The following is a 16,799-nucleotide window of genomic DNA, read 5'->3' as shown; positions in this document are numbered from 1 at the left end:
ATTGTACCAGTTGATGTGCCCTTCCCCATCCATGCCCTAGATAGCTGCCCTTTGGGGTCGGGATTGATTAGGGAGGTCACAGCGCCACTTAAGATGAAGACGCAGGAGGGCCATGAGGAGATTATACGGTTATATTTGATTGATTCTCCTGCGTTTTCCGTGGTGTTGGGGCTTCCCTGGTTAACATCTCATGACCCCAACATTTCATGGCAACAGAGGGCTCTCAAGGGATGGTCTGATCAGTGTGTCGGGCGGTGTGTAGGTGTTTCCGTAGGGGCAACGACGGTGGAAAGCCCGAACCAAGTTCCCACCATGCACATTCCTCCTGAGTATGCCGATTTGGCACTCGCCTTCTGTAAAAAGAAGGCGACTCAATTACCACCTCATCGACAGGGGGATTGTGCGATAGACCTCCAGGTAGGCGCTGCGCTTCCTCGTAGTCATGTGTATCCTCTGTCTCAGGAAGAGACGGCGGCTATGGAGACATACGTCACCGAATCTCTGAGACAGGGATACATACGATCGTCCACTTCCCCTGCGTCCTCAAGTTTCTTTTTTGTGAAGAAGAAGGATGGGGGTTTACGCCCGTGTATTGATTACCGTGGTCTCAATCAGATTACAATCAAATACAGCTATCCTCTCCCTCTGATTGCTAGTATGATGGAGTCATTACACGGGGCGCGATTCTTCACAAAATTGGATCTCAGGAGCGCGTACAACCTGGTGCGCATTAGGGAGGGAGATGAGTGGAAGACAGCATTCAGTACCACCTCGGGTCACTATGAGTACCTCGTCATGCCATACGGTTTAATGAATGCTCCTTCAGTCTTCCAATCGTTTGTGGACGAGATTTTCCGGGATTTGCATGGACAGGGTGTAGTGGTGTATATTGATGACATTCTAATATACTCCGCTACACGAGCGAAGCATGTGTCCCTGGTGCGTCGGGTGCTTGGTAGACTGTTGGAGCATGACCTGTATGCGAAGGCGGAGAAACGTCTGTTCTTCCAGCAGTCCATCTCCTTCCTGGGACATCGGTTGTCCGCGTCAGGGGTGGAGATGGAGATTGACCGTGTTTTAGCCGTACGTAATTGGCAGACTCCCACCACGGTGAAAGGAGGTGCAGCGGTTCTTGGGTTTTGCCAATTACTACCGGAGGTTTATCCGGGGCTTTGGACAGGTAGCAGCTCCCATCACCTCCCTGCTAAAGGGGGGCCCGGTGCATCTGCAGTGGTCGGCTGAGGCGGACAGTGCGTTTAGACATCTGAAGGACCTGTTCACCTCGGCTCCGGTGCTGGCACATCCGGATCCCTCTTTGGCGTTCCAAGTTGAGGTATATGCGTCCGAAGCGGGGATCGGTGCTATATTGTCTCAGCGCTCGGGTACGCCACCCAAACTCCGCCCCTGTGCTTTCTATTCTAAGAAGCTCAGTCCGGCGGAGCGCAATTATGACGTGGGGGACAGGGAGCTGCTAGCGGTGGTTCAAGCCCTGAAGGTGTGGAGGCATTGGCTTGAGGGGGCTAAACACCCTTTTCTCATTCTGACTGACCATCGTAACCTGGAGTGCATCCGGGCAGCGAGGAGACTGAACCCTCGCCAGGCTAGGTGGGCCATGTTTCTTACCCGATTTGTATTTAAGCTCACCTATAGACCAGGGTCACAGAACGCTAAGGCAGACGCCCTGTCCCGACGATATGACACAGAGGAGAGGTCCATTGAGCCCACTCCCATACTTCCGGAGTCTTGTCTGGTGGCACTGGTGGTGTGGGAGGTCGATGCAGACATCGAGCGGGCGTTACGTGCCGACCCTACTCCCCCACAGTGTCCAGAGGGACGGAAGTACGTGCCGCTCGAGGTTCGTGATCGACTGATATATTGGGCTCACACGTCACCCTCCTCTGGTCATCCTGGTATTGGTCGGACAGTGCACTGCCTTAGTGGGAAGTACTGGTGGCCCACTTTAGCTAGGGACGTGAGGGTTTACGTTTCCTCCTGCTCGGTGTGCGCCCAGTGTAAGGCGCCTAGACACCTGCCCAGAGGGAAGTTACAACCCCTACCCGTTCCACAACGGCCGTGGTCTCACCTATCGGTGGATTTTGTCACGGACCTTCCCCCCTCCCAGGGGAACACTACGATCTTGGTCGTTGTGGATCGGTTTTCTAAGGCCTGCCGTCTCATTCCTATGCCAGGTCTCCCTACAGCCCTACAAACTGCCGACGCCCTGTTTACTCACGTCTTCCGGCACTACGGGGTGCCTGAGGATATAGTGTCTGATCGGGGTCCCCAGTTCACCTCTAGAGTCTGGAGGGCGTTTATAGAACGTCTGGGGGTCTCGATTAGCCTTACCTCAGGTTTTCACCCTGAGAGTAATGGGCAGGTGGAGAGAGTAAACCAGGATGTGGGTAGGTTTCTGAGGTCCTATTGCCAGGACCGGCAGGAGGAGTGGTCGGGGTTTATCCCCTGGGCAGAGATAGCCCAAAACTCACTCCGCCACTCCTCTACTAATCTTCCGCCTTTTCAGTGTGTGCTGGGTTATCAGCCGGTCCTGGCACCCTGGCATCAGAGCCAGATCGAAGCCCCTGCGGTGGATGAGTGGTTTCGGCGCTCGGAGGAAACATGGAACGCTGCGCATGTCCATCTGCAGCGGGCTGTCAGGCGGCAAAAGGCGAGCGCCGATCGCCACCGCAGTGAGGCTCCGGTGTATGCACCGGTAGATCGGGTCTGGCTCTCGACCCGAAACCTGCCCCTTCGCCTGCCCTGCCGGAAGCTGGGTCGGCGGTTTGTGGGGCCATTTAAAGTCCTGAGGAGATTGAACGAGGTATGCTACAAGTTACAACTGCCTAATGATTATCACATTAACCCCTCGTTCCATGTGTCTCTCCTCAGGCCGGTGGTAGCTGGTCCACTCCAGGACTGTGAGATAAGAGAGACTCCCCCGCCCCCACTGGACATCGAGGGGGCTCCGGCGTACTCAGTCCGGTCCATCGTGGATTCGAGACGTCGGATGGGGGGTCTCGTGGAGTGGGAGGGGTACGGTCCAGAGGAACGGTGCTGGATGCCTAGGAGGGATATCTTAGATCCCTCCCTCCTGACGGAGTTCCACCGAAACCATCCCACGTGCCCTGCTCCGCGTCCTCCTGGCTGGAGCCGCGCATCAAGTGGGGGGTACTGTCACGAATACCGCCGAGGCTGCCCCTCCTCCTTGTTCAGGCAGGTTTCGGCGTTCGTCGTCCCCGGAGTACTAGCTGCCACCGTTTGATGTTTCGATGTTTGTTTGGTCATGTCTAGTTTAGTGCACCTGTTTCGTTTTCTGTCCTGATTATGTCACCTATAAGTTTCCCTGTGTTATGTTTTGGAGTTGTGTGTTGTTGTCCGCCTGTCGTTTGTCTTTGGTCGGTACCTGTTTGCATTTGTGTATTTTACGCGTTGCGCGTATTCTTTGCCTCCTGTGTGTTTCGAGGCCATTTATTTTTTTATTATCATATTTGAGTCTCAGTAAAGTCGTTGGACTTATCCGCTGTGTCCTGCGCCTGACTTTACCACCACATCCACTAGTGTACCGTGACACACTCACACTTATGTTGGCCATAGGTGTCTACTTACAGGAAGCTTGGTATTCTCAGCAGGTTTAACCGGGGTGTAAATGTTGAGGTAAAGACAATCTTCTGACACCTCTGGGATATCCACTGTCAAGGACACATTGGAGAAAAGGTCTACTGTAATTTGTCTGTCTTGAAGACACCTGAAAAACATAAAACTCATTGAGAAGTCCAAATTTAATCAGATTTGTGTTAAATAAACTAATTTACAACACAACCAATATAATTATTTGAATTGTGTCTTCTTTATGGCAAAGCATTGCTCGAGACAGGTTAAGCTTTCAGAATTCAGTTGTGCGCATTCAGCTTGCCTCACTGTATTTATTGATTGTATTCAATCTCATTGTTTATCTAACCCTTATTCAAATGACCAGGAACTTGATATTAATGGTTTGTTTGTGACCTTGTTGGGTCTTACATGAGAGGCTGCTGGGTGGCGTCCCTAATTCCCTCCCATCCCTCCACAGGCTGGGGCGGGGCCAGTCTCAGGGGGCCAATAGGTGGTTTGGCAAACGGCACGCCCAAGTAGGCCTGCACCACCATCTCCTTCCCCTTTACGCTCACATACTGCCCTCTCAGACCCCCCAGTTTGGTCTGGACCACCGGCCCAGTTTTTGGTCTGTGGAGAAATCACCAGTTGACATTGTTTTACGATAACTCTGAATGACGTTCTATAGAGGGAAGGAAACAACTGAAAGTGGGAGGCAATGACAGAGGCAAATACATTCACATTCAGAAAACCCACAAATATAACAAGACAGGCAATGGACTACAACCTACAAGCAAAAAGAAAGCAGAGAAGGCAAAAAAACTACTACAGATGCTCCATTCTACAGGAATGAAAGCCCTCTGGTTGAAAAGAGTTGGCTTAAAGTGATGTTCCAGAGGTTTTGTATAATTTCAGCCAGTAGTTTTGAAAGTAGTGCTCACAAGCCAAACATTGTGCACAATTGTGTACTATGTCATCCATTTCATATGATTTGTTACATCCTGTGAAAATTGTATTTATTTATTGGAAATTCGTATGATATGTTAAGAATTTGTAAGTGGTTAAGATCCCTGACTGCATCTTTAAGAGCCCTGGTAGATGCCTTATGAGTTAAATCAAAAATTACATTTAGCAGACACTCTGGAGCGACTTAGAGTAGTGAGTACATACATTTTTGTACTTTTTCGTACTGGTCCCCCATGGGAATCTAACCCACAACCCTGGCATTGCAAGTGCCATGTTCTACCAACTGAGCCACACATGACCCCCATGAGTACAAGGGAACCAAGAGGATTAAGTCATGATTTTGGTTCATTCTTACCTGGCCAATATCTCCAAATGCTAACTTTCTAGCATTTACCTCAATTAACTCGACTAACCGGTGCCCCCGCACATTGACTCGGTACCGGTACCCCCTGTATATAGCCTCGCTATTGTTATTTTACTGCTGCTCTTTAATTATTTGTAACTTTTATTTCATATAATTTTATATTGTATTTTTCTGTGTGATATATTTAGATTTGTTTAACACTCTTTTGGTTACTACATGATTCCATATGTGTTATTTCATAGTTTTGATGTCTTCACTATTATTCTACAATGTAGAAAATAGTAAAAATAAAGAAAAACCCTGGAATGAGTAGGTGTTTCCATACTTTTGACTGGTACTGTATACCCACGTGGGTGACTGAAAGATGAACTGAGGTCCACACTCCAGTCAAAGTTGGTTGCCAACCGCCATATTAAGTCCACAGAAGAAGAAGACTGAAGGAGAGATTACTAGAAACTAACTAGGTTTCCCCTTTAATCTGTGGATTAATTGTTGGAGTAGAGAACACACGATTTTGTGTGACTCAAAATAGGTAAAAATTCTACAAAGTTCCAGAAAAAAAGGACCTTGTGCATTTCAGGTAAAATAACAACCCAATGTTTATATCCCAGGACAAATTAGCTAGCAACAGCAAGCTACCTAGCTAAATGTCCATTAATGTTTCATGTGTTTCGACCTGTCCCCAAATTCATATAGTTGGTTCTGAGTTCGTTTTGATATTTCAACCTGCGTGTCCTGATCGCGTCTAGGTAGCTTAGTGGTTAAGAGCATTGTACCAGTAACCGAAAGGTTGCTGGTTCTAATCCCAGAGACGACTAGGTGAAAAATCTGCCGATGTGCCCTTGAGCAAGGTACTTGACCCTAATTGCTCCTGTAAGTCGCTCTGGATAAGAGCGTCTGCTAAATGACTAAAAAAATAAAATTAAAATAGTGTGGATGGACAAAATCAACATGCGTGCAATAGCGCATGTGCGTGCCCGGTCTAGTCAGCATATAAAAACACCAATATGTCATTTTGTAATTTAGGTGAACTATCCCTATAAGTAATACAATTATTCATTCCAGTATGGTGTCTGTTTGGATCAGGGAATACAATAAATGAATAAAGTTTAATATTAATATGCCCCCAGTGGAAAAGATAGCCCCAGCTGCCGACACCTCTCAGTGGAGTCATATTGCTCCAAAATCTAATTCACATTAGCCATCCTGCGTCTCCCTGATATACAGTAAATTAACCATAAATAAAATAGTGGCACCCTACAGATTACTGTGCTCCATCTTCTCTCGACCCAAGCGCAGTTTCTCAGGAACAGTCTGTGTCAGGAAGGTGAAGCGGTCCCTCTTCAGGTGTTGACCAGGTACCTGCTCCAGCCCAATACCCAAGTAATCTCCTTCTGGTCCGTACTGTGGCCAATGAACCAGGCCAGCCCCGTTAGGAGACCTACACACACACACACACACACACACAATTGTGAATGATACACTGTTCCTACATATTAATTTGGTTCTACAGATATGTTCTGGAAACTGGTGGACAGTGGAGGGTGGTCGGAGGAGCTATAGGAGGACGGGCTCATTGCAATGGCTGGAATGGAATAATTGGAACGGTATCAAACAGATCAAACATATGGAAACCACGTTTGACTCCGTTCCAGTAATTCCATTCCAGCCATTACAATGAGCCCGTCCTCCTATAGCTCCCCCCACCAGCTTCCACTGCTGGTGGAGAACAGTTCCCTACCCTGTATGAGCAAAGTTACCCCAGTAACTCATCATGATTTTGCTTAGTTGTTCCTCTTCCTCTGTACACAAGACTGAGATAAACAATTCCAGAGTTAGTTAGTAGTTGGGGGTGAGTGCTTGTAATATATTCAGTATTTATGGAAAAATCAGGGGTAGTCCATGTAGAATTGGTAGATTATTCCTTTACCATCCATTATAACATGTGATGTGAAGCAGGATCCAAAAACAAACATAAGCTCATCTCCGTGGTCAGACCCAACAAAACTCGGCCTCATCTTCTTAAGCATGCTGGGAGTTTGCTGGAACTCATACAGGTACACAGGCACACCTGCATCTGTTGTGTGGGATAAGACAGTAACATTAAGGTGAATTGGCCTCTCTGGAAATAAACTTGATTTCTGTACAAAGACCTCAGAATGTGATTGCTTTGTGAGAAAACCTCTGAAGTAGGTCTAGTGTCTGATATACCAGTCCTAATGCTGAACTCTATTGGCCCTAAAATAGTGCTCTTACCTCTGTGGAAGTTTGCTGTTTGAAGGGCAGGAATGGTAAACATAATGTCCCCAACCAGCTCAGTGAACCCATCACGGTTTTTCACCCGATTTCCAGAGGTTCCCAGGTATTCATCTGCTATCAGCTCAGTTATCCACTGATCCTTGGGCTGAAGGAGACAACAACCATTCAGTGTAGCCACAGCATGTATTGTAATCAGTAGTTAGACAATATCATCTGAGTGATGGTGTGCTTTTGTCTCACATCAGGGTAGAACATGGCCATAATGGGCATGACCTTCACCCGGTCCACTCCATTCTCCCAACCTGGAGGAGCAAATAACTATGGGAAGAAAACACATTATTACTTGTCTAAAATCCACAGTATGATCTTAATACGGTACATATGCTAATTGTGTAAATCATGCAATGGTGTAAATGGAAGATTTGAGGTCAAATTTGGGTTGCGCAGAGCACTAAAACTGAGGATGTCAAAGGATTATATCCACTCCTCACCATTAGGGTTCATTGAATGCTTTTACCTTGACAATGACAATGCCATTAATTTTAGCATCACGTTATTTAACATGATGTTTGTTAACTAATGATCTTTCTCCTGTGTCACTCAATAATCACATTTTCCAACACCTTTTAGGCTCATAAAACTTTCAGCAAAAAAGTATTATCATTGTATTGAGACACCATCTTTATCAGCCTAAAATCTAGCATTGATTGTTGACACAAATTCAAAACCGACTCTCACCTTTCCTATAATCCAGCCACCTTCGTTGTCATTGACTCCAGTCATAAACGGCACCTTGTGCATCTCATGGTTTTGGGAAATTTCCATCGCCGACTTTGGCAAGAACTGCCCGTCAACAGTCACAACAAACGCTAGCATTTGATTCTTAAAAAAGACAAGATTGATAAATCATGTCAGGCATATTTTATGATGCAACCTCTATCTACATCAAGCCTGTTTCCTGTCACACCATTGGCATTTCTAGGCTCAGTGTTTTCATTCACCTACCTCACTAGGCAACACAGTAGCATATGTTACGATTATAATTCGTACATGTTGCCTGCTGCTTAGTATAACCGAATGTTAAGGCTGGTGCCCTTCCTCGAGATACCTAGAACCCTGGCAAGATAGACTACTGTCCAGGATGTCTCACCTGTTTGTGAATGTTTAAAATGTCGTCAGCGGTCAACTTCCTCACACAGTCTGCTATCTTCTCTGTGTTGGTGCTTTCACAACCAGACATGTTTGCCACCATCTATAAAACGAGATCAATAGAATAGCTTGACATGGCATGGTTGTAATGACTATCAGGACATTGATTGATGGATGACAACTATTGATTTTGTAGTACATCTGTTTATGTATGTGCTTTGTGCTATTCATACTGTATCTCTCTCACAGTACTGAGTTTGGTTCAGAGAAGGTTTGAAAATACCTGGGCCACAGGCAGGGGATTGGGATTGAAGAGCGCGTCCATCACTGCGGTACCACTCTCGGCTATCGCACCATGGAACAAACCAGTAGACAACGGAGAGAGAAGCTAGCGATGAAAGAAACACAACAAGAATCAAGAAGCTATTCAAGATAGTGATGTCTCTCAATACATACAACTATATTACACACACAATAGTATACATACATTATACTGTATTTGTGGAAACATATTTTCATCCGAAATTATTTGGTAATATAAGTGATACAATAAATACATTAGACAAAATGTTTAGTGCATTATATTTTACAATTTACATAAATTGCTGAATATATGTTGTGCGTGTGTGTGTGTGTGTGTGTGTGTGTGTGTGTGTGTGTGTGTCCTCACCAGTAATGATACACTCACTCCACCAGCAGACTCTCCAAATATGGTGACCGACTTGGAGTCGCCCCCAAAGTTGTGTATGTGCTCCTTGACCCACCGCAAAGCTTCCACCTGGTCAATTAGTCCCATGTTCCCTGGGGCATACTTGTCACCTGTGCTGTATGGAAGAGATGTGAAACCAGTAAAATGAGCCCAAAACAGCAGACTCCAAATACACTATCTTGCAGCAACCACTACAACACCAAAAAACATTTTCCTAGGACTGTCTGGGAGTGATCTGAGTGGGGAGGGGAAAACTGAAAACTAGCTGTATTGGCAGAGAGCTTTGGAACTCTCTTTGTTATTGGTCTATTAAAACTTCATGTCACCAGGCAAGCCAAAACTCCACCCATGCAAAGCCTGATGAGTAGAAGGTCCTGCGTAGATTGTATTTTCAACCAGTAACTATCAGAAAATAACACTGATCACACTTTGACAGTGTTAGTTTCATCAACTGTTGTTCAATATGAAACAAAACACAAGAACATTTGGACTGCACTGGGCCTTTAACAGTATAGCTTCCTTCCTCACAAGTCCTTACTAGTACTTGAACTCGGATCCTCTGACTCGCAAAATCACACTACAGTATGTTCTTAGCCAGTTGCGCCATGGCAAAAATAGCAGTTCAGCAACGCAAGTCGAGACATTTCAGGCTGAGGAGTGAGGTTACGAATCCAACACTTTTATAGGGGCAACCGTGCAATGTTAAAAAAAGGCCAAATCACCTTTACGGAATGTCAAACCAAATAATCAAGTTGATTTGACCATGACATTTAGAAAATTGCACGGTTGTCCTGATCACTTCCATTGATTTCTAGCTAGCGGAGGCTAAAGTTAGCTGACGTTTGTTGTGGCTGTTTAAAGAAAAGGGAACCATGGATTACAGTTTCTCCCGGCCCATAGACTACTTTCAGGGTGAGGAACCATCTATAACATCTAGTCGTGAAATACTGTACTTCCAAATCAAATCAAACCCAATTTTATTGGTCACATACCATGAATACAACAGGTGTAGACTTCAACGTGAAATGCTTACTTATGAGCACATTCCCAACAGTGCAGAGTTAAAAAGTAAGACAAAAAAATTTAACAATAAGGAAATCGTAACGTAATAAAAACAATAACCAGGCTATATAAAATCTCAAATTGTGTGTGGTTCTGTAATGGTTCCAGTCTTACCTGAAGAACCCCAGCAGACCCAAACGGTATTGGATCAGCACTACAACCACATCCTGGGATGCAGCCAAAGCAGAACCATCATATGTTGATGCAGAGCCAATGGCGAATCCTCCACCATGGATCCAAACCATGACCTGAGAAACACAAGCAATACATGCTGAAAAAAGTAAATACCAGCTGCATTTAGATTCACTTTGCACTTCTCATCGTACGTATGTTGTATTATATGGTTTCATGTTTTTTGTATTTTTAAACTTATTTTATGCTGAACTCAAATTGCCCTTCGGGAACTATGCTTCTGTGTGGACTTGTAGCCTTTGATGACCTGGACGTTTTTAGCAGTTATCATTAGCTTTGACTAATGATGAAAACATCTTCCCTGCACAGCTTCACTGCACATTGACAAGTATTCCACTAAACATGTGTCACGGATTCAGCCGAGGCTGCTCCTCCTCCTTGCTCGGGCAGGCTTCGGCGTTCGTCGTCCCCGGAGTACTAGCTACTGCCGATCGATGTTTCGGTGTTTGTCTTGTTTGGTCTTTATTGTTTACACCTGTTTCCCATTATGTTGTATTGTATTCCCTATATTACCCCCTGTCTCTCATTGGTTATTGTGTGTGATTGTTCTTTGTCATTCCGGCAGTTGCTTTGGTGTACGGGTTATTGTGTTTTCCTCCCTGTTTGGAAGTTTGTTGTCTTTGCACTATATTTCTGTTGCCAGCCGCTCTGTGTCCTGCGTTTGACTTCGCTGACCGCATACACGTCGCGTGACAGAATCACACACCTAGACATGGAGTCAGCAGGAGCGGCGGTGCCAGCTGGATCAATGGAGGAGCGCGTAGCACAACAAGCGGCCATGATCCAGGCTCTCGGCACCGCCATGGAACGGGTGGTGAACACCATGGAGCAATGGGAAAGAGGAGGTTTGCCCACACCTCCTCCGACGATACCACCACCATCAGCTATACCCATCGCTTCACCTCCGGGGACCAGTGGGATTCGGCTCTCGCTCCCGAGGGCTTATGATGGCACAGCGGCCGGGTGTCAGGGTTTCCTGCTCCAAGTGGAACTCTACCTGGCAACCATTCACCCGGTGCCCTCGGGATACGAGAGCGTGTCCACCCTCATCTCCTGTCTGTCCGTCAAGGCGCTGGAGTGGGCCAACGCCGAGTGGGGGGGAATAGACGCCGCTACAGTCAACTATGCGGAGTTCACCCGCCGCTTCAGGACGGTATTCGATCATCCCCCAGAGGGGAAGGCGGCGGGTGAGCGTCTGTTCCACCTCAGACAGGGGAAGAGGAGCGCGCAGGAGGTCGCACTGGACTTCCGGACTCTGACTGCCAACGCGGGATGGAATGAGAGGGCAATCATCGACCACTACAGGTGTTGCCTGAGGGAGGACGTGCGTCAGGAATTGGCCTGCAGGGACACCAACCTAAGCTTCGATCAGCTGGTGGACATGTCGATTCGCCTAGATACCCTGTTGGCTACCCGCGGACGTCCGGAGTCGGGCCGTCCATTCCATCCCCCAGCACTTCCAAGCCGAACCCTATGGAGCTCGGGGGTGCTGGTGCTAGGGAGACCAGGAGAGAGACCAGGAGAGAGGTCGTCCCCTGCACCAACTGTGGCCGCAGAGGACACACTGCGGGTCGGTGCTGGGGAGGGTCTCCTAGGAATCGAGGCAGTAGGCAGCGCACTGATGAGTCATTCCAGGTGAGTAAGCACCCAACTCACCCAGAGCTCTCTGTTGCGCATATGTGTATTAAAGTTGTGTTTCCCGAGGTTTCTCCTCACTCCCAGCATAAGGCGCTAGTAGATTCAGGCGCAGCTGGGAATTTTATCGATCGCCGGTTCACGTATAAATTAGGGATTCCTATTGTACCAGTTGATGTGCCCTTCCCCATCCATGCCCTAGATAGCTGCCCTTTGGGGTCGGGATTGATTAGGGAGGTCACAGCGCCACTTAAGATGAAGACGCAGGAGGGCCATGAGGAGATTATACGGTTATATTTGATTGATTCTCCTGCGTTTTCCGTGGTGTTGGGGCTTCCCTGGTTAACATCTCATGACCCCAACATTTCATGGCAACAGAGGGCTCTCAAGGGATGGTCTGATCAGTGTGTCGGGCGGTGTGTAGGTGTTTCCGTAGGGGCAACGACGGTGGAAAGCCCGAACCAAGTTCCCACCATGCACATTCCTCCTGAGTATGCCGATTTGGCACTCGCCTTCTGTAAAAAGAAGGCGACTCAATTACCACCTCATCGACAGGGGGATTGTGCGATAGACCTCCAGGTAGGCGCTGCGCTTCCTCGTAGTCATGTGTATCCTCTGTCTCAGGAGGAGACGGCGGCTATGGAGACATACGTCACCGAATCTCTGAGACAGGGATACATACGATCGTCCACTTCCCCTGCGTCCTCAAGTTTCTTTTTTGTGAAGAAGAAGGATGGGGGTTTACGCCCGTGTATTGATTACCGTGGTCTCAATCAGATTACAATCAAATACAGCTATCCTCTCCCTCTGATTGCTAGTATGATGGAGTCATTACACGGGGCGCGATTCTTCACAAAATTGGATCTCAGGAGCGCGTACAACCTGGTGCGCATTAGGGAGGGAGATGAGTGGAAGACAGCATTCAGTACCACCTCGGGTCACTATGAGTACCTCGTCATGCCATACGGTTTAATGAATGCTCCTTCAGTCTTCCAATCGTTTGTGGACGAGATTTTCCGGGATTTGCATGGACAGGGTGTAGTGGTGTATATTGATGACATTCTAATATACTCCGCTACACGAGCGAAGCATGTGTCCCTGGTGCGTCGGGTGCTTGGTAGACTGTTGGAGCATGACCTGTATGCGAAGGCGGAGAAACGTCTGTTCTTCCAGCAGTCCATCTCCTTCCTGGGACATCGGTTGTCCGCGTCAGGGGTGGAGATGGAGATTGACCGTGTTTTAGCCGTACGTAATTGGCAGACTCCCACCACGGTGAAAGGAGGTGCAGCGGTTCTTGGGTTTTGCCAATTACTACCGGAGGTTTATCCGGGGCTTTGGACAGGTAGCAGCTCCCATCACCTCCCTGCTAAAGGGGGGCCCGGTGCATCTGCAGTGGTCGGCTGAGGCGGACAGTGCGTTTAGACATCTGAAGGACCTGTTCACCTCGGCTCCGGTGCTGGCACATCCGGATCCCTCTTTGGCGTTCCAAGTTGAGGTATATGCGTCCGAAGCGGGGATCGGTGCTATATTGTCTCAGCGCTCGGGTACGCCACCCAAACTCCGCCCCTGTGCTTTCTATTCTAAGAAGCTCAGTCCGGCGGAGCGCAATTATGACGTGGGGGACAGGGAGCTGCTAGCGGTGGTTCAAGCCCTGAAGGTGTGGAGGCATTGGCTTGAGGGGGCTAAACACCCTTTTCTCATTCTGACTGACCATCGTAACCTGGAGTGCATCCGGGCAGCGAGGAGACTGAACCCTCGCCAGGCTAGGTGGGCCATGTTTCTTACCCGATTTGTATTTAAGCTCACCTATAGACCAGGGTCACAGAACGCTAAGGCAGACGCCCTGTCCCGACGATATGACACAGAGGAGAGGTCCATTGAGCCCACTCCCATACTTCCGGAGTCTTGTCTGGTGGCACTGGTGGTGTGGGAGGTCGATGCAGACATCGAGCGGGCGTTACGTGCCGACCCTACTCCCCCACAGTGTCCAGAGGGACGGAAGTACGTGCCGCTCGAGGTTCGTGATCGACTGATATATTGGGCTCACACGTCACCCTCCTCTGGTCATCCTGGTATTGGTCGGACAGTGCACTGCCTTAGTGGGAAGTACTGGTGGCCCACTTTAGCTAGGGACGTGAGGGTTTACGTTTCCTCCTGCTCGGTGTGCGCCCAGTGTAAGGCGCCTAGACACCTGCCCAGAGGGAAGTTACAACCCCTACCCGTTCCACAACGGCCGTGGTCTCACCTATCGGTGGATTTTGTCACGGACCTTCCCCCCTCCCAGGGGAACACTACGATCTTGGTCGTTGTGGATCGGTTTTCTAAGGCCTGCCGTCTCATTCCTATGCCAGGTCTCCCTACAGCCCTACAAACTGCCGACGCCCTGTTTACTCACGTCTTCCGGCACTACGGGGTGCCTGAGGATATAGTGTCTGATCGGGGTCCCCAGTTCACCTCTAGAGTCTGGAGGGCGTTTATAGAACGTCTGGGGGTCTCGATTAGCCTTACCTCAGGTTTTCACCCTGAGAGTAATGGGCAGGTGGAGAGAGTAAACCAGGATGTGGGTAGGTTTCTGAGGTCCTATTGCCAGGACCGGCAGGAGGAGTGGTCGGGGTTTATCCCCTGGGCAGAGATAGCCCAAAACTCACTCCGCCACTCCTCTACTAATCTTCCGCCTTTTCAGTGTGTGCTGGGTTATCAGCCGGTCCTGGCACCCTGGCATCAGAGCCAGATCGAAGCCCCTGCGGTGGATGAGTGGTTTCGGCGCTCGGAGGAAACATGGAACGCTGCGCATGTCCATCTGCAGCGGGCTGTCAGGCGGCAAAAGGCGAGCGCCGATCGCCACCGCAGTGAGGCTCCGGTGTATGCACCGGTAGATCGGGTCTGGCTCTCGACCCGAAACCTGCCCCTTCGCCTGCCCTGCCGGAAGCTGGGTCGGCGGTTTGTGGGGCCATTTAAAGTCCTGAGGAGATTGAACGAGGTATGCTACAAGTTACAACTGCCTAATGATTATCACATTAACCCCTCGTTCCATGTGTCTCTCCTCAGGCCGGTGGTAGCTGGTCCACTCCAGGACTGTGAGATAAAAGAGACTCCCCCGCCCCCACTGGACATCGAGGGGGCTCCGGCGTACTCAGTCCGGTCCATCGTGGATTCGAGACGTCGGATGGGGGGTCTCGTGGAGTGGGAGGGGTACGGTCCAGAGGAACGGTGCTGGATGCCTAGGAGGGATATCTTAGATCCCTCCCTCCTGACGGAGTTCCACCGAAACCATCCCACGTGCCCTGCTCCGCGTCCTCCTGGCTGGAGCCGCGCATCAAGTGGGGGGTACTGTCACGAATACCGCCGAGGCTGCCCCTCCTCCTTGTTCAGGCAGGTTTCGGCGTTCGTCGTCCCCGGAGTACTAGCTGCCACCGTTTGATGTTTCGATGTTTGTTTGGTCATGTCTAGTTTAGTGCACCTGTTTCGTTTTCTGTCCTGATTATGTCACCTATAAGTTTCCCTGTGTTATGTTTTGGAGTTGTGTGTTGTTGTCCGCCTGTCGTTTGTCTTTGGTCGGTACCTGTTTGCATTTGTGTATTTTACGCGTTGCGCGTATTCTTTGCCTCCTGTGGGTTTCGAGGCCATTTATTTTTTTATTATCATATTTGAGTCTCAGTAAAGTCGTTGGACTTATCCGCTGTGTCCTGCGCCTGACTTTACCACCACATCCACTAGTGTACCGTGACACACTCACACTTATGTTGGCCATAGGTGTCTACTTACAGGAAGCTTGGTATTCTCAGCAGGTTTAACCGGGGTGTAAATGTTGAGGTAAAGACAATCTTCTGACACCTCTGGGATATCCACTGTCAAGGACACATTGGAGAAAAGGTCTACTGTAATTTGTCTGTCTTGAAGACACCTGAAAAACATAAAACTCATTGAGAAGTCCAAATTTAATCAGATTTGTGTTAAATAAACTAATTTACAACACAACCAATATAATTATTTGAATTGTGTCTTCTTTATGGCAAAGCATTGCTCGAGACAGGTTAAGCTTTCAGAATTCAGTTGTGCGCATTCAGCTTGCCTCACTGTATTTATTGATTGTATTCAATCTCATTGTTTATCTAACCCTTATTCAAATGACCAGGAACTTGATATTAATGGTTTGTTTGTGACCTTGTTGGGTCTTACATGAGAGGCTGCTGGGTGGCGTCCCTAATTCCCTCCCATCCCTCCACAGGCTGGGGCGGGGCCAGTCTCAGGGGGCCAATAGGTGGTTTGGCAAACGGCACGCCCAAGTAGGCCTGCACCACCATCTCCTTCCCCTTTACGCTCACATACTGCCCTCTCAGACCCCCCAGTTTGGTCTGGACCACCGGCCCAGTTTTTGGTCTGTGGAGAAATCACCAGTTGACATTGTTTTACGATAACTCTGAATGACGTTCTATAGAGGGAAGGAAACAACTGAAAGTGGGAGGCAATGACAGAGGCAAATACATTCACATTCAGAAAACCCACAAATATAACAAGACAGGCAATGGACTACAACCTACAAGCAAAAAGAAAGCAGAGAAGGCAAAAAAACTACTACAGATGCTCCATTCTACAGGAATGAAAGCCCTCTGGTTGAAAAGAGTTGGCTTAAAGTGATGTTCCAGAGGTTTTGTATAATTTCAGCCAGTAGTTTTGAAAGTAGTGCTCACAAGCCAAACATTGTGCACAATTGTGTACTATGTCATCCATTTCATATGATTTGTTACATCCTGTGAAAATTGTATTTATTTATTGGAAATTCGTATGATATGTTAAGAATTTGTAAGTGGTTAAGATCCCTGACTGCATCTTTAAGAGCCCTGGTAGATGCCTTATGAGTTAAATCAAAAATTA

The 16,799-nt window shown here is 48.2% G+C and overlaps 1 protein-coding gene across 3 annotated transcripts in view; it reads right to left on the bottom strand.

Moving 5' to 3' along the window:
* ces2b (carboxylesterase 2b) overlaps positions 1–16,799 on the bottom strand; it is a 74,520-nt gene that overhangs the window by 42,139 nt on the left and 15,582 nt on the right. For all 3 annotated transcript variants that reach the window (XM_084169147.1, XM_084169149.1, XM_084169148.1), the window contains 14 exons: positions 16,104–16,304; positions 15,690–15,828; positions 10,212–10,345; positions 8,997–9,150; positions 8,610–8,714; positions 8,328–8,429; positions 7,916–8,059; positions 7,418–7,495; positions 7,175–7,322; positions 6,849–6,995; positions 6,660–6,732; positions 6,180–6,359; positions 4,018–4,218; positions 3,604–3,742 (listed from right to left, as the gene is read on the bottom strand). In XM_084169147.1, coding sequence (XP_084025273.1) covers positions 3,604–3,742; positions 4,018–4,218; positions 6,180–6,359; positions 6,660–6,732; positions 6,849–6,995; positions 7,175–7,322; positions 7,418–7,495; positions 7,916–8,059; positions 8,328–8,429; positions 8,610–8,714; positions 8,997–9,150; positions 10,212–10,345; positions 15,690–15,828; positions 16,104–16,304 — 1,945 coding nt within the window. The remainder of the gene's footprint in view (positions 1–3,603; positions 3,743–4,017; positions 4,219–6,179; positions 6,360–6,659; positions 6,733–6,848; positions 6,996–7,174; positions 7,323–7,417; positions 7,496–7,915; positions 8,060–8,327; positions 8,430–8,609; positions 8,715–8,996; positions 9,151–10,211; positions 10,346–15,689; positions 15,829–16,103; positions 16,305–16,799) is intronic.

Source organism: Coregonus lavaretus (genome assembly GCF_964263955.1).
Source record: "Coregonus lavaretus genome assembly, chromosome: 9".
NCBI lineage: Eukaryota > Metazoa > Chordata > Actinopteri > Salmoniformes > Salmonidae > Coregonus > Coregonus lavaretus.
Note: the sequence above shows the minus strand (reverse complement) of the source record. Positions and strands in the feature narration are given on the sequence as shown.